At 34.8% G+C, this 18,421-nt stretch overlaps 3 protein-coding genes across 3 annotated transcripts; 2 read left to right on the top strand and 1 right to left on the bottom strand.

The window, feature by feature from the left end:
- The first annotated feature begins 642 nt into the window (after window positions 1–642).
- Window positions 643–4,703, top strand: LOC18040467 (putative B3 domain-containing protein At5g58280). The gene is made up of 7 exons (XM_006431979.2): window positions 643–821; window positions 938–1,012; window positions 1,088–1,186; window positions 1,326–1,387; window positions 1,487–1,646; window positions 1,753–1,959; window positions 4,232–4,703. The coding sequence occupies exons 1-6, from the start codon at window positions 753–755 to the stop codon at window positions 1,894–1,896; spliced, it is 609 nt and encodes a 202-aa protein (XP_006432042.2). The 5' UTR covers window positions 643–752; the 3' UTR covers window positions 1,897–1,959; window positions 4,232–4,703.
- A 6,395-nt stretch (window positions 4,704–11,098) lies between these two features.
- LOC112097962 lies at window positions 11,099–14,239 on the top strand. The gene is made up of 6 exons (XM_024183556.1): window positions 11,099–11,289; window positions 11,377–12,016; window positions 12,140–12,964; window positions 13,076–13,432; window positions 13,517–13,804; window positions 13,952–14,239. Exons 1-6 carry the CDS (start codon window positions 11,099–11,101, stop codon window positions 14,237–14,239), a joined length of 2,589 nt encoding a protein of 862 aa, XP_024039324.1.
- A 520-nt stretch (window positions 14,240–14,759) lies between these two features.
- Window positions 14,760–16,843, bottom strand: LOC18040468 (60S ribosomal protein L10). The gene is made up of 4 exons (XM_006431980.2): window positions 16,656–16,843; window positions 15,772–16,273; window positions 15,338–15,419; window positions 14,760–15,149 (listed from the first exon to the last, which is right to left on the bottom strand). Exons 1-4 carry the CDS (start codon window positions 16,663–16,665, stop codon window positions 15,081–15,083), a joined length of 663 nt encoding a protein of 220 aa, XP_006432043.1. The 5' UTR covers window positions 16,666–16,843; the 3' UTR covers window positions 14,760–15,080.
- Window positions 16,844–18,421: the final 1,578 nt, after the last annotated feature.

The following is an 18,421-nucleotide window of genomic DNA, read 5'->3' on the forward strand; positions in this document are numbered from 1 at the left end:
CTCTTTTCAAAATTTTGGTTATTATTTGTTTGCTTTTTTAAAGTAAAATTTTCGATGATTAAATAAACTATTTTACCTCTTCTAACAAAAGCTCAAATTTTGTGTTTTTGAGAATAGAGGTTAAATTTTTTTTTAAATATTAAAATATTTAAAATATTATTTACTTATTTAATAATTTTTATGTCTTCCATTTATAACATAACTTTTACAATATTTGTCTATTAAAATGATTTTATAATTTTTAATAGAAATTCTCATCAGCAACCAAATAATCAATTTTTTTAATAAAAGTTTAATTATAAAAATTCTACTAATAAAAATTTTACTTAAATAAATTTTATTTAAAAAATTATACTAAATGGAGCCTTAATAAAAGTAAAATAACTTATTTAAGCCTTAAAAATTTTATTGAGAAAACAACTAAATAACAATAAAAAATTAAAAAATAAATTATAGAGTTAAACAAACATCTATAATCATTCGATAAACTAAACCAATTAAGCACTAATACAACAATGAAACATGCCCCCTTAAACGCTCAGGACAATATTATTATGCCTCCTGGGACGAAATCGTGTATGAAAAATTCATTTAAATAAATAATTATTGTTCGTTGGCTTTAACCCAAGTTAGCAGCTTTATTATTATTTTGAAAAATAGGAATTTGGGCGCCTACTACGATGCAAAAGACATTTGAATTTCAAAACCGAAAGAGACGAACAGTGTGGTGACTGAGAACATTAACTTCAAATATGGCGAAGACCAACACTTACGAAGAGGCTCGTAAGAAAAGACTAGAAGAAAACAGTCAGAGATTACAGGTCTTGTGCGGTTGCTTGTTTTCTTTCTTTTTTCTTTTTTCTTTTTAATTTTCTGGTTTTGAATGCTTGAGCTTGACAATAATAATAAGAATGGACAAAACTGCATTGAATTGCAGGAATTGGGTATTGAAAAGATCTCGAAAACTTTGTCACAGCTTTCAAAATCTGTCAAAAAATCCCCACAGGCCCAGGTATTGTTCCAATCTTTGTTTTTCTAACGAATTATTAATTATTTAATTGTTGAACTAAAAATTGTACAATTTCAGCGACATCTTCCAAAATTCAAATCAGAGAGTGTTATTAGCATAGTAGAACCAAGGCGCTCTTCTCGTGCTCGTAACTCTGTCGTTTCCTATCGTGATGATGTAAGTTCTTTCATCAAACAACAATCTTACTAGGACATGCTTTGCATTTGAAAGTGTTTTATAACATACCGTTGATGTTGGTCTTTTGCAATATGTTCTTGCTAGATTGATATCATTTCTTTTTTTGCTTCCATTGCAGCTTGACATAGACCTTCCCCCTTTACGGAAAAGGTCAAGATCAAATTCTTCATCATGGGCGAGGTTGATTGATTTATTTTCTTTTTGTCGAGTTAATAATACCAGTTTTCTATTTTAGTTATTAATTTAAGTGACTAATCTATGGGTATATAAATAATATAGTTATCTTGCGAGGCCATTGGAAGAAGTCAAAATGGCATCTTACGAAGAAAGGGCTCGAGCGTTGAAGTCTGCGGAGCAACTTCAAAGCAGCCTACAATCTGGATATCCATCTTTTATTAAATCAATGGTTAGGTCTCATGTTTATAGTTGCTTTTGGTTGGTAAGCCTTGTTTGACTTGCTCAAATGAACAATTTAGCTGAAAATAAAATGCATAAGTTGGGTTTATTTCACTAATTCATTTGTTATTCTTTTCCATTCAATCAAGGGGCTTCCTAATCAGTTTTGCAAGCAAAACCTTCCAAAAACCGTGACAGAAATGGTTCTAGAGGATGAAAATGGCAGGGAATTTGAGGCTGTTTATATTGGGCCAAAAAAGGGGCTTAGTGGTGGGTGGAGAGCTTTTGCATAACATCACAAGTTGGATGATGGTGATGCTTTGGTTTTTGAATTGGTTGAACAAAAGAGGTTTAAGGTACGGTTTATATATTTATAATTTTCAAGTAACCAAATAAGCTTGAATGCTCTGTTTTTGCTATTGTACCTGATTTTTATTTGTAAGCTGCTTTGGAGTATAAATGAAGTCAATGTAGCACATCAAGTTTAAATATAAGCATGTGACATTATGGTATTATTTCCTAAATTTTAGTTTATATAACCTGACTTGCTATATTTTTGTTTGTAAGCTGAGGTCTAATGGTTTTGTTTTGTGCGGCTAACTCAGTTCATTTTCTAAAACTCTTTTTCTTGCATTTGTCTTCTTATTCATAGTTTGTATGCAACAGACGCTTTAGATACAAATTTCTGTTTAACTATCTTATATTTACAATTGTTTTTGTGTCATATCCTAGCAGAAGTTATATTTTATCAGAGATTGTCTAGTTTATAGGAACATAAAGCATTCCAGATTTTTTTATTCCACCTTTTACTGTTTTAGTAAAAGCCTTCGTACATGCATGGAGTTTAATTTGTTGTACAACTGATAAATTAAACTCTTTAAATTCATCAAGATATTATGCAAGGTAGTTAAACTTGTGTATTGTATTGAGTTTAATTTGTTGTAGAATTGATAAATTAGGCTACCACTCTATTCAGATGTTTAGCAAAACTTTTAGATAAAACCATGTGTTTCTTCTTTCTATTCTTTTTATCTTCTGTAATTGCTATAGATTGAATGACTTGGGCTATCCATTATATCTTTAAGTTATAACCTTCAGGTTGGACTTAGGGAATTTAGGGATGCACAAGTAAACTAAAGTTTAGATCTTTCTATAAAATAATCAAATTTATATTAAGCAATAAGATATCCATTAAGTTTGGTTTAGCTTTTCATTGCTCTTGACACTGTTCAGTGTGGAACAAATTTTCACTCTACAAGCATGATCAACAGATTGGGTTGAGCCAAGTTTATTGAACATGAGACCTGAACCGACACAACAGGATATTAGCCAATAAATGAGTACACAACATAACTTAGTACTGCAATTTAATTTTGAAAAGAAACGTGCCATTTTATTTACAAGATCAACCCAAAAACAACATGGCAGTGTTTAGTTTCAAGGGGATAAAATGGTAATTTCATTTCATTGATACCGGGACACATAGTGACATGACAGAAAACACAGTATGGGCAGAAGGATGACATAGCATGGCATGATTCACCTCTGCAAAACACAAGCCTTTCTCCTACCATTCTCTAAATTTTGATACCACACCCATTTATTTAGAACTGACACACTATTTACTTCAAATACCATAGCAAAATCTATAGCTGGTGATAAGTTGGTCGTGCAACTTGATATTGTCTTCAACCAGCTAACAAAATGGCCAACCGTTTTGCCGCTGCCAAGATCTAACCTTGAAGGATCTTTCAAGTTGGGTTTAATGTTCTTGTTTACTACTGATTTCTTGTTGCTGGGTGATCTTGCAAAGCACAAAGAGCATAAGAGTAAGAAAATTGCTCAATTGTCCACCTGAAAACACCCTTACAACTATTATCATGCCTAACTTCTCGTAAGAGTGAGAAAATTGCTCAAATATCTACCTCTAAACACCCCTTGCCACTATTATCATGCCTAACCTCTCCATTCTTGATTTTTTAAACATTTAACACAACTGGTACAGGAGAGGTGGGAGCCTGATGTTCGGTAGCTGCAATTGCTGCTCTATCAGGTTGGGGCATTGGAATTCTCCCCTGGCTCTTGCATAGTCCTGGGCCCTTTATCTGTAGGAAAACAATGGCCTAGCTTTTTTATCCTTTCTAGGATTTGTTGTTGCTCTTCAAACAATCAAATTTTAGTGTGCTTACATTGTTGCACTTGATCTTCCATTGTCAATTCGTAATACCACTTTGACATTGAGACATTAAAACTCTCCTTTGGACCTATAGCTGGAACAATAGATGAAGGAAAAGAATAGAACAAACTAACTTTTTGGCTAATTCAAAACCACAATCTCTGTAGTAAATCCTGTTTTGACGCATTTTTGGATCCTTCATCTAAACACTAGTTACCTAAGGATCAATGAGATAACGCTACTGAAATAGAAAAAGGGTTTTCCTATTCAGCTAATAATTCCTTTCTACTAAGGCTAATCTGCCATGGATGACTGAAAAATAATCTGAGGATATATACAAAAGATGTCTTGATCTCTCCAACTTGATGGGTCATCCCTGCTTATAAAAATGTTTATGTTTAACCATACTATTCTAACATTAGAGAGTCATATAAATTCTGGTGCGACTGCAGATATATGTAATTAGGGCATCATCACTTTCTAGTCAAGAACATGATGCAGATGCCATAGACAATGGATTTACTTCTACAGCCAAAAAGACAACAAGACGCATGGAGCTTGACGTCCAACCAAAATGTAAACATGAGAATGAAGAAGTATCAAGTCCCCAAGAGCTCCAGTGGCAAAACATGATGGAGAGTGGAGGAACAAAGGTTGCAGAACCAGAAGAAGAGTCTGGATCTGCACCCAAAAAGGAAAAGGTAGTATCAGTTGAAGAAAAGGATAAATGTGCCCAGAAGACCCCAAAGTCATTTAGAAAGAAAACAAATTAGACAAGGGGGAAGTTGGATCTTTCTCCTGTGATTGTGCTCCTTTTGTTGTTTTTCATATCTACAAAGTAAAGCACTCTCCTCCATCTGTATTATTATAAATTATTACTGAATCTTCATATGGTGTGCATGAATGGAGTTGTCTACTTTTAACAGCTGAATCATCATTTTCTTTTATCAGCAAAGCATTGGGATTTTAGCTCTTGAGGAAATTTAACAAAAGGTATTTGGCCAAGCGCTTCAGTTGTCCGATGTTCAATTATCTTTTTTAAAATCTCATCATTTTGCGCAAACCGATTTTGAATTAATAATCATTTCTCAAATTAGTTTACATTCAACCAGCTTTTTCTGTAACATTTTCATACTGCATCAATAAATATCTTAAAATGTAGATAAGAACTTAGCAATCAACCCAAAAATTAAAATTCATAGTTGGCAACAAATCAAATCCACTGATGGTGCATTAATCAATTAATAATTAAAATGAGTTAGAATTGAAATGGGGTAGAATGGGAATGAGGAATGAAAATCAAAATAAGTTGTATACTTGAATTATAAAAATTGCAAAAAGCAAGTATTCCCGTTGATATGTTTATCTAAGAATCGGAATTAATTATTTAAATTATTAAAATATCCTTAGTTAATTATTTTTATTATTATTTATTTAATAATTGCGATCATTATTATTTAAAAAATATTGTTAATAACAATAGTAATAATAATAAAAATAATAATGATTATTTTATTAATATTGTATTCATTGTTATTACTATTAATATTATTATTGATATTAGGGTAATTTATCTTCAGCCCCCAATTGTTTCGACAGTAGCTCCGTGCACCCACATCTTTCGACCATGTGCACCGCGCCCTCATTTCCGTAAAAAAATCGGTTAATTCTAACTATTCAACTGCTATTAACCTAAAAGACCATACTACCTTGTTTTGAATTGAATTAATATATAAATACTAAAATATCCCTTACAACTTATAAAATTTACATCAAGAAATAAAGATTTATTATAATGATATTCATTTTTATATTTTTTAAAATTGAATTGAAACAATTTTTTTTAATTTCATTATCATAACAAAATTGTAAAACCGATAAATTTCAAAATAAGAGACAAAGCATGATTCCAAAGGGAAATAAGAAAATCAAACACTGAATCATCATCAGATTACAGAAAAATTTCAATAATAAAGAAACCTAATCTAATTACACCAAACACGTGCTGATAATACAAAATTATCATTTTACCCTTCTTTTATGTTTAGTTAATGGTAGATTGATGGAAATGGGGGCGCGATGCACATGGTCGAAAGATGTGGGTGTGCGGTGATAAATGTCGAAACAATTGGGGGCTGACGATAAATTACCCTTGATATTATTATTATTATTGACAACAATAGCAATAACGAGAATAATAGCAATAAAATAAAAATATAATAATTTTTAATGAGAATAAAATTGTAATTTTTTTAATTTAAATAAGGTAAAATGACAATTAGTGGGAACTTAATTCTCAACCCCTATGAAAATCAAGCTTCAATTTCTTAATCTTAAAAAATATTTCATTTTCATTTTCCATTCTATTTTAACAAGTAAACACTATCAACTATTTCCATTTCGAATTCCAACTCTCCAATCCATAAGTAAACACACTATTAAAGAAAAGCAACAAGTTGCACTTGCAATAAATTTTTAACATTTTCAATTTTCCCTAAATACAGGGTTCCTTTATGATGCTGCTTAAAAATCCCAATATCAATGGTGCCATTAATGTAGCCCATTGGATGGACTTTACTGTTTACAATAATTAAATAAGATTAAATAAAAAATTAAAGTGTCTATTGTGTAGGTAACTCTTTACTAGTTAAATAATTTAAATTCGATAAAAAGTAAGAAATCATACCAGCTAAATAGGAGAGAGAGAGAGATTTACAACTTGGAAAGAAAAAGAAACTAATACAAAAACAACAATTAAAGGCCACAAAAATCTGATTATTTAACACTTTATACTTACAAAATATAATTAATTAGACTATTTACTTATAAATGGTATAAAAATTACATCATATAAATTCTTTCTTATAAGTCACTTGTTAAAAAAAATTTGATTACTCATAGACAAATTGTATTTTCATCTTATATAGAGTGAAAAGTTAAAAAAAATAATCTTCATATATAATGATTTATCTTATAATTGATGAAAAACATAAAACTCATGAGATTCATTTTAGTAACCACAAATGCTCGATTTCTATAATGAATGAATTCTTTCGAAAAATGGATAAAAAAAAGATGGAAATGAGACAATTGATATGGTATTTTGGAATTTGATTGATTAACAAAAATTGAAGCTATCTTTTATAGTGAATCTTTGTATTGACTAATAAAGAAAACGTTAATAAATCGTTTTATTTTCAGTAGTATTTTATTCTTATGAAATCTCAGTAATGATTTTTATTGACTAAACATACAACTATTGACTCCCCAAAAAGAGATGATCGAACTATTGATACACAATCCTCTGGTATGTTGCTTTTAGATCCTAATATTTCACAAATTAAAGGTAGAAAGAGAGAGGGCAGATTGAAAAGTGGCATTGGGTTATCCCAAAATAAGAAGAAAAGATTTTGTGCCTTACGTGACAAGTCAGGACATGATAAACGAATTTGTCCTTTGAATCCAAAAAGAAAGAAAATTGAGTGAAATAACCCAGGTACTAATTATTTATTCCTTTCTTTTTGTTTCGTTATCAAATTTTTCATCTTGTCTTATTAGTTGTTGTTAATCCGTTTCCATCAAAATTGCAGGCCTTGAGGAGAAATCAAAATTGGATCAAGCTATGAATAGTGATGCTGGGCGCAAATTGTGTGAGTTCAATTTCTTATCACTTTTTTTTTTCTAACACTGTTTGTTAGCTAATTGTAATAGAAAAATGTTAGTGTAGAAGGAAGGTAGTTTGTTAGAGCATGTATGGTTTTATCTTGTTAAAAATATATATTTTTGTCCTTTTTTTTTTTTAAGAAAACACGTTTTTATTCCTTAGAAAAATAGAATGAATTGTGCATTAATTATTATTTTGAATCATTATTATTGGGTATATACTAGCTAACACAATTTATCTTGAAATTTTTGTAGGCGTATGAAGGAGGTAAAAATAAGTTGATAACGTCTTCGCTGATGGTCAAATTTTGAAGTGGAGCACTTTTATTGATGAGATACATTTTTTTTTTGGGTTCTGCACTTGGTGCTTTGGAATTTTTTTTTTCTTTTATTGAGTATGTCTGATTATTAAAATATCATTTTGTAAAAAATGAACTACTTTATTTTGTAACAGCTGAATTTGGTCCTTCCTTTTAAAATTTTTACTATACACAAGAAATTTCCAGGCATAAGGCACTTGTGAATTACAATACTGAGATATGATGCAGTTTCTACGGCAGCCAAAATAATACAAAGAAATTCAATGTATTTAGGCCTTATCGTGAAAAAGTTAGTCGTGAAAAAGAGAGAGCATGAGTTTGTAGTTTTTGAGCTAGACTTCAAGAATTAAACATGGACGAAGGTTAAGGATTTGGGAAATAGAGCTCTCTTCCTTGGTCTTAATTCTTCTTTTTCTATTGAAATATTGGCCTCGTCTATCTGCAAACGAAATTGCATATACTTTACCAATGATTCTGATCAAATACAAATAGGGTTATTTACTGATAAGTGGAACATGGGAATCTACGACATTGGACGTGGTAGCAGTGTCCCCCATTTGCCAAAGTATTGCAAAGAAATTCAATGTATTTAGGCCTTTTAAATACCACAGGCACGAATAGCAACCCAGGTGGTTTTTGCCTTTCTTCTACAGTACTTTTTTCTCTGAAAAAAGTACTAGAATGAAAGTGGTGTGTGAAGCCGTCATGGCTTATCTTTTGGCGACCCCTTGATTGGGTGTTTCGTTTTTCTTGTTCATTTTTTCTTTTAACTATCAGCTACTTCCATCTTTTGTTATCTTTAAATTTTTGCGGATCATTCAAAGAGGTTGGAGATAGTTTTGCAGGTGCTATTATTGTTGGTATTTCTTTTTTTTTAAAGATGGATGCAGAGGAACTGGTTAGAAAATGCCAAGCAATAACTCTAGAAGGAGAAGAGGAAGATATTGTTACTTTCATGGGAAGCATGAAGACCAGGGGGGAAAAAAGGCTGCTAATTACTTGGTTGGAAAAGTTTTACTCACGCGAAAAGTGAACAAAGAGGCTGAAAGTGGCCATGCAAAATGCCTGGAGAACAGTAAAGGAGGTTAAAATTGAAAGCATGGGGGAAAACAAATTTTTGTTTAAGTTTGGTTCAGAAGAGGAAAAGAAAAGAGTGCTGATGGGGGGACCATGACACTTCGATCGAGCATTACTGGTGCTTACGGAACCAGATGGCATAGGGGATATTAAAAACCAACCATTTGCGCACTCATCTTTCTGGGTTCAACTACATAACATTCCTATCATGTGCATGAATAGAGAGACTATCCAGGAGTTGGGGAAGAAGCTAGGGAAAGTAGAGGAAGTTGAAACGGGAGTGCATATGGCTATTTGCTCGAGCCCGAATTTCCATCAATATAACACATCCATTAAAAAAGGTTGTTTATCTACAGGAAGGTGAAGTAAAAATTCCAATGCCCGTTCTGTATGAGAAATTGCCGGACTTCTGCTTCTGCTGTGCTCACATTGGGCACCAATTCAGAGAATGTTTGAAGTGTAAAGGGCAGCCAAAAGACGATCTTCCTTACGGAGCATGGATGAGAGCAATATCACAGGCAGAGAGGGTGAAGCAAAACAGAATGAATGAGAAGAGTGATAGGGAGCAAGCCCAAGCTAACGAAAGCTTCATTGCAGTCAGCAACCCAGAATCACAAAAAAACCCACCAATGCCAATATCAATAAACAACCAGGGGTTAAACCACAGCCAAGGAGAGAATGAACAGGGAAACGATGGTAACCCAAAACGCAAAAACTAGGGGCAAGTAACTGACAAAGAGCCATCAATGATAGATCCAGAGCTGACAGAAAAAAGTGCAGGTGGAGACTCAGAGTAGGGGAAAGGACATAAGTAAGATGCTAGTGGAGGTGATTGACAATGACAGCTACTTCAGAAATAAGAAAATGCAGGCGAGAAACGAAAACTGGAGGGAAACAAATTTAGAAGACAACCTGAAAAATTTTGCTGAAGCCAAATTAGACGAGGATGAGGTAGTGAATGGGCCAAGCAAGGAAAAAATTAGACCTAAAGCTAGAAAGTGGAAACTACATGCCAGGAACCAAAGGACCTCCACCATAAGTGTCAAAGGGCCTATGTGCACCAAAAGACCCAACTGTGAATTAATAGCGCCCAGTCCCGAAAATAAAAAGAAAAGAAGACTTAGTCCCCAAAAACAGCCAAGCAGTGGCTGTGCTCTCAGCTTTCACCGAGCAAAAACCCAACTAAAGTTAGTTGACGAAGAGCATGATGCAGATATGGAACTGGAGGAAATGGCAGACAACAAATCGGTGGGAGCTGGTGGCCAGCCCCGCCGGCAGAGATGAAGCTCCTAAGCTGGAACGTTTGAGGTATGGGGAAGCCTCGAACGAGATTAGCCATCAAAAAAATTCTCCACCTGCATAGGCCAGACATTTTCTTTTGCTGTGAAACAAAAATGAGGGCCAAGCAGGTTAACTTTGAAAATAAACACTTTAATTTCGAAAATCATTTTGCTGTGGACAGAAATGGATTAGGGGGAGGGCTAGCTTTATTTTGGACATCGAATGTTGAGGTTGAGATAAAATCCTACAGCTTACACCATATAGATGCACTCGTGAAAACTGGAAATGGCAAGGTATGGAGGTGCACCGGAGTGTATGGCCACCCAGAAACAAACCAGAAACACCACACTTGGACTTTGCTGAAGAGGTTAGCAGGTATATTCTCTTACCCTTGGTGTTGTTTCGGTGATTTCAACGAAATATTGAATTTACAAGAAAAATCAGGGGGGAAGGAAAAAAACATAGATATGGTAGTAAAGTTCAGGGAGGCTGTTCAGGCTTGTAATCTAGTCGATGTGGGGTTTAGGGGGGCACCCTTTTACGTGGTCAAACATGAGGTATGGCCAGCACTTCATTGAGGAGCGCTTAGATAGGTTTCTGTGCAGCAACGACTGGAGTGAAAATTTCCATGATATTGCAGCTACGAATTTGGTGAATTGGGTCTCCGATCACTGCCCAATCTTAATGGAAGTTAGAGAGAGAACAAAAGATCGGAGTCAAGGCAAAAAATCAATCCACAGAGAGCATTACGAGGATATGTGGAGCTCATATGAAGCTTGTAAGAACATTGTGAGAAATGAATGGGCTTCCATGGGGAGAGGGGCTCAAGAAAATCCAGTGAAGCATTTCCAACAGGCTACAACAAACACTCTAGCCAACCTTAAAATTTGGAGTAAGACTGAATTTGCGGATAGGAAAAAGAAGCAGGATCAGCTAATCAACTAACTCAATCATGCAAAGCACGGCAGTGCTCAGAGAATGGATGGAGATCAAATCAGAAGGATTGAAAATCAAATTAATGGCATGTTGATGGACGAGGAGATTTATTGGAGGCAGAGATCAAGAGCAGAATGGTTAAAGGAAGGTGACAGAAACACCAAGTATTTTCACTCAAAGGCATCAGCAAGGAGGAGAAAAAATAAGATTTGGGGCATCGAAAACTCTCACAGGCAATGGACGGAAGACCAAGGGGAGGTACAGAAAGAATTTTGTGAGTATTTCTAGAACCTATTCACAACATCCAGTCCAAATCACAGCCAAATTCAGGATGCTTTAGATGGAATTAGTCCAAAGGTGACCACAAGTATGAACCACCAGCTGGAGGAGCCATTTACTGAAGAAGAAATTGTGGAAGCCTTGCATCAGATGAGCCCAACTAAAGCTCCAGGCCCCGACGGCTTGCCCGCTGTTTTTTTCCAGAAGCATTGGCAGACAGTTCGGAGCAGCATGATAGGAACTTGCATGCACATCCTCAACGAGGGAGGTAACTTAACTGCCCTTAACCACACATTTATTGCTTTAATCCCCAAAACAGCCAAGCCAAAAAAGGTTACTGAGTTTAGGCCAATTAGCCTTTGCAATGTGATATACAGGATAATAGCTAAGACTATCGCAAATAGGCTAAAACCAATCCTTTTGCAAATTATTTCCCCCACTCAGAGTGCATTTATACCTAATAGACTCATCTCTGATAATGTGATTATTGGATATGAATGCCTCCATAAAATAAGACATAGTCAAGGAAAAAAGAAGGGGCTGGTGGCATTAAAGTTGGACATCAGCAAAGCATATGATAGGGTTGAATGGTCTTTTCTGAAACAAACAATGAAGAAGCTTGGTTTCTCAAGGAAGTGGCTGGAACTGATTATGGGCTGCATTACTTCAGTTTCTTTTTCAGTAATCATTAATGGAACCCCAAAAGGTTTCTTTCATCCAGAGAGGGGCTTAAGGCAAGGCTGTCTCCTCTCCCCATATTTGTTCATCATCTGTACATAAGTCTTCTCAAGTTTGTTGTTACAGGCAGAAAAGAAAAAACGCATCAGCGGCCTAAGATTTGCGGAGGATGTCACAATATCCCATTTACTTTTCGCGGATGACAGCTTGGTCTTCTCAGCTGCATCAGTGACTGAATGCAAGCACCTGAAGGGAATTTTTGATAGATATGCAAAGGCGTTGGGACAAATCTTTAATTTTGATAAATCATCAATGTTTTTTGGAGGCAATATTCCTGAGGAGCAGAAAGCAGCAATAAGAAACATCTTCAACCTCAAAGTGGTTTCCAAATATGAAAAATATTTAGGGCTCCCATCAATGAAAAGAAGGAAGAAGACAAGCTTTTTTAGAGAAGTCAAGCTAAAGGTCTTAAGCAAGATTAATAATTGGCAGCACAAAATGTTTTCAAGTGGAGGCAAAGAAATCCTTATAAAAGCTGTTGCTCAAGCCGTCCCTGCATTTGCCATGAGTGTCTTCAAGCTCCCTAAAGGCTTATGCGAGGAAATTCAGAGTGAAATCGCAAAATTCTGGTGGGGTTCAAAAAAAGACAAGCGGGGCATCCATTGGGCTCGATGGGACAAACTGAGTTGTGCAAAAAGTAGAGGCGGATTGGGATTCCGAGACTTCATAAGCTTTAACCAAGCTATGGTGGCAAAGCAAGGGTGGCGGCTGATTCAATTCCCAAACTCCCTGGTTTCCAAAGTTCTTCGGGCAAGATACTTCAGAAGCTGCTCATTCTTAAACGCAAAGCCTGGCTCCAACCCATCTTTTATATGGAGAAGCATCTTATGGGGCCGGCAAGTGATTCAAAAAGGAGCGCGGTGGCATATTGGAAATGGCAGTAACATTTTGGTGTATAAAGACAATTGGATACCAAGACCGGACACATTTAAACCGATCTCCCCCCCAACCTTGCCAATTAATACAACTGTAGGTGAGCTGATGGATGATGAAAACAACTAGAATGTGGCAAAGCTGAACCAACACTTTATGCAAGAAGATACAGAGGCTATTATCAAAATTCCTCTTCCAAGAAGCCAGAAGGTGGATGAGATGCTGTGGCATTATGACAAGCATGGAGAATACTCAGTAAGAAGCGGATATCAGATAGCCCTTAAACTCAAAGCCCCTGATGAGCCTGGCAGCTCTGGATCAAACTCTAAAAGATGGAAAGTTGTATGGTTTGTGGAGTTACCAGAAAAAATGAAAATTTTTATGTGGAGGGCAGCTAGGAATTTATTGCCAACGGCTGAAAATCTTTGGAAAAGGAAATGCTTGAAAGATCCAATATGCCAGGGGTGCAACAGGGAGGTGGAGACAGTCAGTCATGCACTCTTGGATTGCAAAGCAGCAAGGAAAATCTGGTATCATGCCACTTCTTCAGTCCAAATACCAAATGCCTAGAATCATGATATTCTAGAATTCATCTATGAGGTGTGGAGCACTTGGGGAAAAACAGAGGCTGAGCAAGCAATAGCTTTCTGTTGGGCAGTATGGTTTGCAAGAAACAAAAGGATTTTCGAAAGAAAAAAGTTAAACCCAAGAGCCTTAGCAGCAAAGGCTGAATCACTTCTAGAAGCATACCATAGAGCTCGAAAACCAGATGCATCTCACATTCATAATGTCAAAAGGATTGTGCAGAAAAAGTGGGAGCCCCCACCTAGAAATTTCCTCAAGGTTAATGTGGATGCAGTAATAAATAACAGGGACTAAGTAGCAGGGTTGAGAGCTGTTATAAAAGACCCAAGTGGCAAGATAGTGGCGGTAGGCACAAAGCAAGTTCCACTGAGGGAGGGAGTGAGCTTTGCAGAAGCTGAAGCGATGGAGTGGGGCTTGCAGGTAGCAAAAGAACTCTCTCTATCCGCTTTGATCATGGAGGCAGATTGCAAAGAAGTGGTGGACTTACTTAACAACACCAAGGGCAGTAGAACAGGTATAAGTTGGGTTATCTCAGACATCCAGGAGAAACGACGTGACTTTAAAGAGGTCAAGTTCAGACATATTCCAAGAACCTGTAACACTTGTGCCCATTCCTTGGCAAAGCTTGCTATAGTAGCAAATACTTCAGCTGTCTGGCTGGATCACATTCCAGCCGAGATATTGAATGTATTAAACAGTGTTGTTTGATTTATAAAATGATTACTTTCATTCAAAAAAAAAATACCACAGGCACAAATATTTCGAGCTCAAAAAGTTTATAAAAGAGAAAGAATGCATAATAATTAAAAAGAAAAAGGGGAAATACATTATATGAGAGAGAGGAACGGGCAATCAAAATTTAATTTATAAAATTAAAAAAGGCATGTCATATTTAATCTCAACCCTCAATTATTTCTAATCCAATGGTCATAAAATTGTGTCTAAACTTGTGTTTAAAATTGTGTCTCTTGAACCTACCAGTTATTTCTAAATTAAATTAAAATTTAAAGGATTATCTATAACTCGAGTAACTGATAAGATGTTTCATTTTAAATCAAATGGTTCATAATAATCCACTATTGATGCTATAATTTTGGAGAAATCCCTAGGTAAGACGTTAAAATAATCAAAATCCAATTAAGGACAGATTAACCATAAACCAGATATACCAACTATCCTGCTTTAGGGATAAAACAAACCAACTGGATATAACTAAAAGGCTCAAATATTTCGAGTAAATTTTCAGTCAGTACATGTGGCATCGGATAGATCATGCCATTTTACCCGATTAATATTTGCTCATAAACAACAGAATACCATCAATATCAGGTAATGTGCACAAAACATTTCAAAATGTCAGTATTCTCAAACTTGTTCAAAAGAAACTACAATTGCCAGAAATCTTAGCTTAAACTTAAAAGTGAAAAATCCAAGTGTATGATAAAAAATGGAATAAAGATAACATAAGCATTGCAACAAGTACTTGACACAGTACTAAATGCCTACAATTGGAAAATTCTCTCAAAAAGTTGTGCTCAGGCGACAAATCCTAAGCTGTGGCATGTAAGAAAGCTCTTCCTGGTTGGCGACTCGCCAAGGGTCCATGACATCCAAGAAGCTGCAATAACCAATGCTAGAGTCAATAAGTTCATTCATCTTGTGACAGGACAAGTGAAGGAAAAAAATAAAGGACCAAAACTAACACGCCTACAATCTACCGTGAAGGTACAGTTCATATGCAATACCACAATAATTACTAAATTAAAATTGGCACAACAGCATGGACCAACAAAGTGAAAGACAAACCTTTGCATTAACACCATCGGGCACAATACGGTTCTCTGACTTGAACCTCAAATAATCACTGCGGCTAAACTTGGTGAAACCCCTGTAATTGAATGAAAACAATGGCATCCGAAAAACTGATTAAAAGGACATCCATAGGTCAAAGTTTTTGAACTAATTACTAAAAAGATGCAAATTTGTAACATCACAAAGTGGGCTGAGATAAATAAGATCTATAAGTACTGAGATCTATGACAAAATAGAATTGAATGTAGATTGAACGTAAAGGAAAGAAAAACGGATGAGGTGCGGAAACCACAAACTAAATATAGTGAGAGATGTGGTAAAACAATACTACAAGATAGATTGCCTTGATTAGTTAAAAGCTGAACAAAATAAACTACCAATTAAAAACAAATCTACAGGAACCTAACAAATAAGATTAGTCCACATACCACTTTCTGCTGACAATGATTTTTTGGCGACCAGGAAACTTGAACTTTGCACGACGAAGAGCCTCTTGAGCATGAAGACTATTGCTATCCTTGCAGCGAACTGACAGGAGGACCTGTCCAATGGCAACTCTAGCACAAGTGCCCTGTGGTTTACCGAAAGCACCCCTCATACCAGTTTGAAGCCTATCAGCTCCAGCACATGAAAGCATTTTGTTGATACGCAAGACATGGAATGGGTGAACACGGACTCGCAAATGGAAAGCATCTTTCCCGGCAAACTTGGCCATATATTTGTTGCAAGCAATTCGAGCAGCCTCAAGAGCTTCACTAGATACGTTCTCCTTTTCCCAAGACACCAAGTGCACACAGAAAGGGAATTCATCAACCCCTTTCTTCTTCATTCCAACATCATAGATCCTGATCTTGGGATCAGGCACACCACGACAAAAGCGTGATTTCGGATACGGCTTATTTTTTATCTGGCGATAACACCTAGCAGGTCCTGTAATAACAAAAAATCCCCTTTAAACATTGAAACTAGTGAATCTCCCATAAAACTCAAAAAACAACCTAAATCCCCGTTTTGATACGCAACAATAACATGACATACGGATATTGATACCCAAATGAGTTTTATTTAAGAACCAACACCTGCCTCTAGTCATGATATCCCAGAATTAAATACGAAAAAGCAAAAAAACCAATCTAAAAAATGCAAATAAATTTTTTAAGGTTTATAGCTATAGCAATCAATCAAAAGTATTAATAAGAAGAAATTTCAGATTAATAAAACAAACATATAACATACGGAATCCGTCAATTAGTGTTCATTGAATATCCATGAAGAGGATACAAGAAATAGGAAAGAGAGAAGGGGTGCTTACTTCTTCCCATGGCGAAAGCCCTGGTAGGTATTCAGCAACTAAACCAGAAACCCAAGAAAAGTGGGAGAAAAAAGAAATGGCTTTGGTATATATGTGGGTGTGTTTCCCAAACCCTAATACGCCCGCGCTTCCGTCATGTTTCGTGATTTTGGTCCAAGTTCAAAGCTTAGCCCATAAGAAATATTTGGGTCTGCACGACTTAGTTTTGCAAATTCCCCTTTTTCACCCATTTTTTGTTTTCAAACATTAAGTACAATATTATCAAAAACGATAAATTGAAAAAAAACATGAAGTACAATAAAATCTTTATAAATTAATAGTAAAATATGTAAAATTTATTAATTAAAAAATATTAATTAATTGATAAATAGAGTGTATTTTCAATTAAATTAACGTACATTAATCAACTAAAAATTTATTAAATTTTACCAATCTAATCAATTAAATATAAATTAATTCACTATTATATATTAAATTAATAAAAATAAATTAAAATTATCATAATTTGAGAATTTAACTGTAGAACTTTGAATCCAATAAGAAAATTAGAAATAAAATCTAATTATATTTAAATTTCAAGAAAAAAGTAACAATATAGTCATAATTTATATAATAAAATATCATTAAACTATATTTATAATTTTTTAAATAATTAATTTATAATGTGAACGGGACCATCTAGTTAACAAGGGCATTAGAAAATTATTATTTTATTATTTTATTAAAATAACTGCGGACGGCTTCCGACCGAGCAGGGAATGACCATTGAGCCATGCAACAGTGTATTGGATTAAAGAGGCGGCTATGAAAAAAGAAGCAAAAAAAAAAATAGGGTTTTTTGGTGATGGTTTAGGATCCGGTTCGGGTTAACGCAAACGTCCAACCCCGACCTGGTCAATAGTTGACCGTTGACTTTGATTGTTGACCATTGATCAAACTTTGACTCAATTTTTTATTTTTTTAAGGATTATTTTTTTGGTATAATTTAAAATTCAGATATTAGTATGCTAATTTATATTTTAAGATGAATTAATTGAAGTAACATGTCGCCAAAGTGACCTCTCATGTGGAAATTAATTTATTTTGGAATATAAATGGTTGTGTGTATGTAATTTTTGTGAATATCAATTGGCCCCAAGGAAGGTCCATATTTGACAGAATTGCATATGCACCTACGGTAATAAATACGTGATGATTATTCAGATTTATATGTAAACAATAAATCAGCTCAAAGGAAGATTATTATTTGACATGTTATTATCAATGTTTGATTACTACACCAAGATATCATTTACAACTTAATATTTTGTCCAAAGATAGAATATTAAGGGAGTGTCCGGTATCTTGAGATGATGTTTACATTTATTTGAATTTATTTTCATTTTAAGACTTATATGAGCTTGTTTTGGCTTTTTGTTGTTCTTTGTTCAGTTATATCTGTTGCTAACATCACTACCAACATCAATCATATTCCTATGCTAAATGGCTTTAACTTCAAGTCCTAACAATAAAACCTTTAAATAGTTTTTGCAGTCATAGATCTCAATCTTGAGTTAAGAGCTGATTCTCCCTACCTCTTACAGACGAGAATACGTCTGATGATAAAAGGGAAATAGAAAGGTGGGAAAGATCAAATTGCATGTGTACCATGATCATGAAGAAAGCCATTCCATAAGCATTTGGGAGCTCAATATCTGAAAAGACGATTATGGCTAAGGAGTTCTTTGCAAAAATTAAACAAAGGTTTGTCAAGAATGAAAAGGCTA

Source organism: Citrus clementina, unplaced genomic scaffold (assembly GCF_000493195.1).
Source record: "Citrus clementina cultivar Clemenules unplaced genomic scaffold, Citrus_clementina_v1.0 scaffold_5, whole genome shotgun sequence".
Classification (NCBI taxonomy): Eukaryota; Viridiplantae; Streptophyta; class Magnoliopsida; order Sapindales; family Rutaceae; genus Citrus; species Citrus x clementina.

What these genes read in the sequence shown, in the direction of transcription:
- LOC18040467 (XM_006431979.2), top strand. Translation starts at nt 753, where the DNA reads ATGGCGAAGACCAACACTTACGAAGAGGCTCGTAAGAAAAGACTAGAA. An exon ending in AAAACAGTCAGAGATTACAG is followed by an intron (nt 822 to 937) that starts GTCTTGTGCGGT and finishes ATTGAATTGCAG; the next exon opens with GAATTGGGTATTGAAAAGAT. An exon ending in TTTATAGTTGCTTTTGGTTG is followed by an intron (nt 1,647 to 1,752) that starts GTAAGCCTTGTT and finishes CATTCAATCAAG; the next exon opens with GGGCTTCCTAATCAGTTTTG.
- LOC112097962 (XM_024183556.1), top strand. Translation starts at nt 11,099, where the DNA reads ATGGATGGAGATCAAATCAGAAGGATTGAAAATCAAATTAATGGCATG. An exon ending in TTACTTCAGTTTCTTTTTCA is followed by an intron (nt 12,017 to 12,139) that starts GTAATCATTAAT and finishes TTGTTGTTACAG; the next exon opens with GCAGAAAAGAAAAAACGCAT. An exon ending in GCAACAGGGAGGTGGAGACA is followed by an intron (nt 13,433 to 13,516) that starts GTCAGTCATGCA and finishes CCAAATGCCTAG; the next exon opens with AATCATGATATTCTAGAATT.
- LOC18040468 (XM_006431980.2), bottom strand. An exon ending in ATCATTGTCAGCAGAAAGTG is followed by an intron (nt 15,420 to 15,771) that starts GTATGTGGACTA and finishes ATTCAATTACAG; the next exon opens with GGGTTTCACCAAGTTTAGCC. An exon ending in CCGATGGTGTTAATGCAAAG is followed by an intron (nt 15,150 to 15,337) that starts GTTTGTCTTTCA and finishes TGGTTATTGCAG; the next exon opens with CTTCTTGGATGTCATGGACC.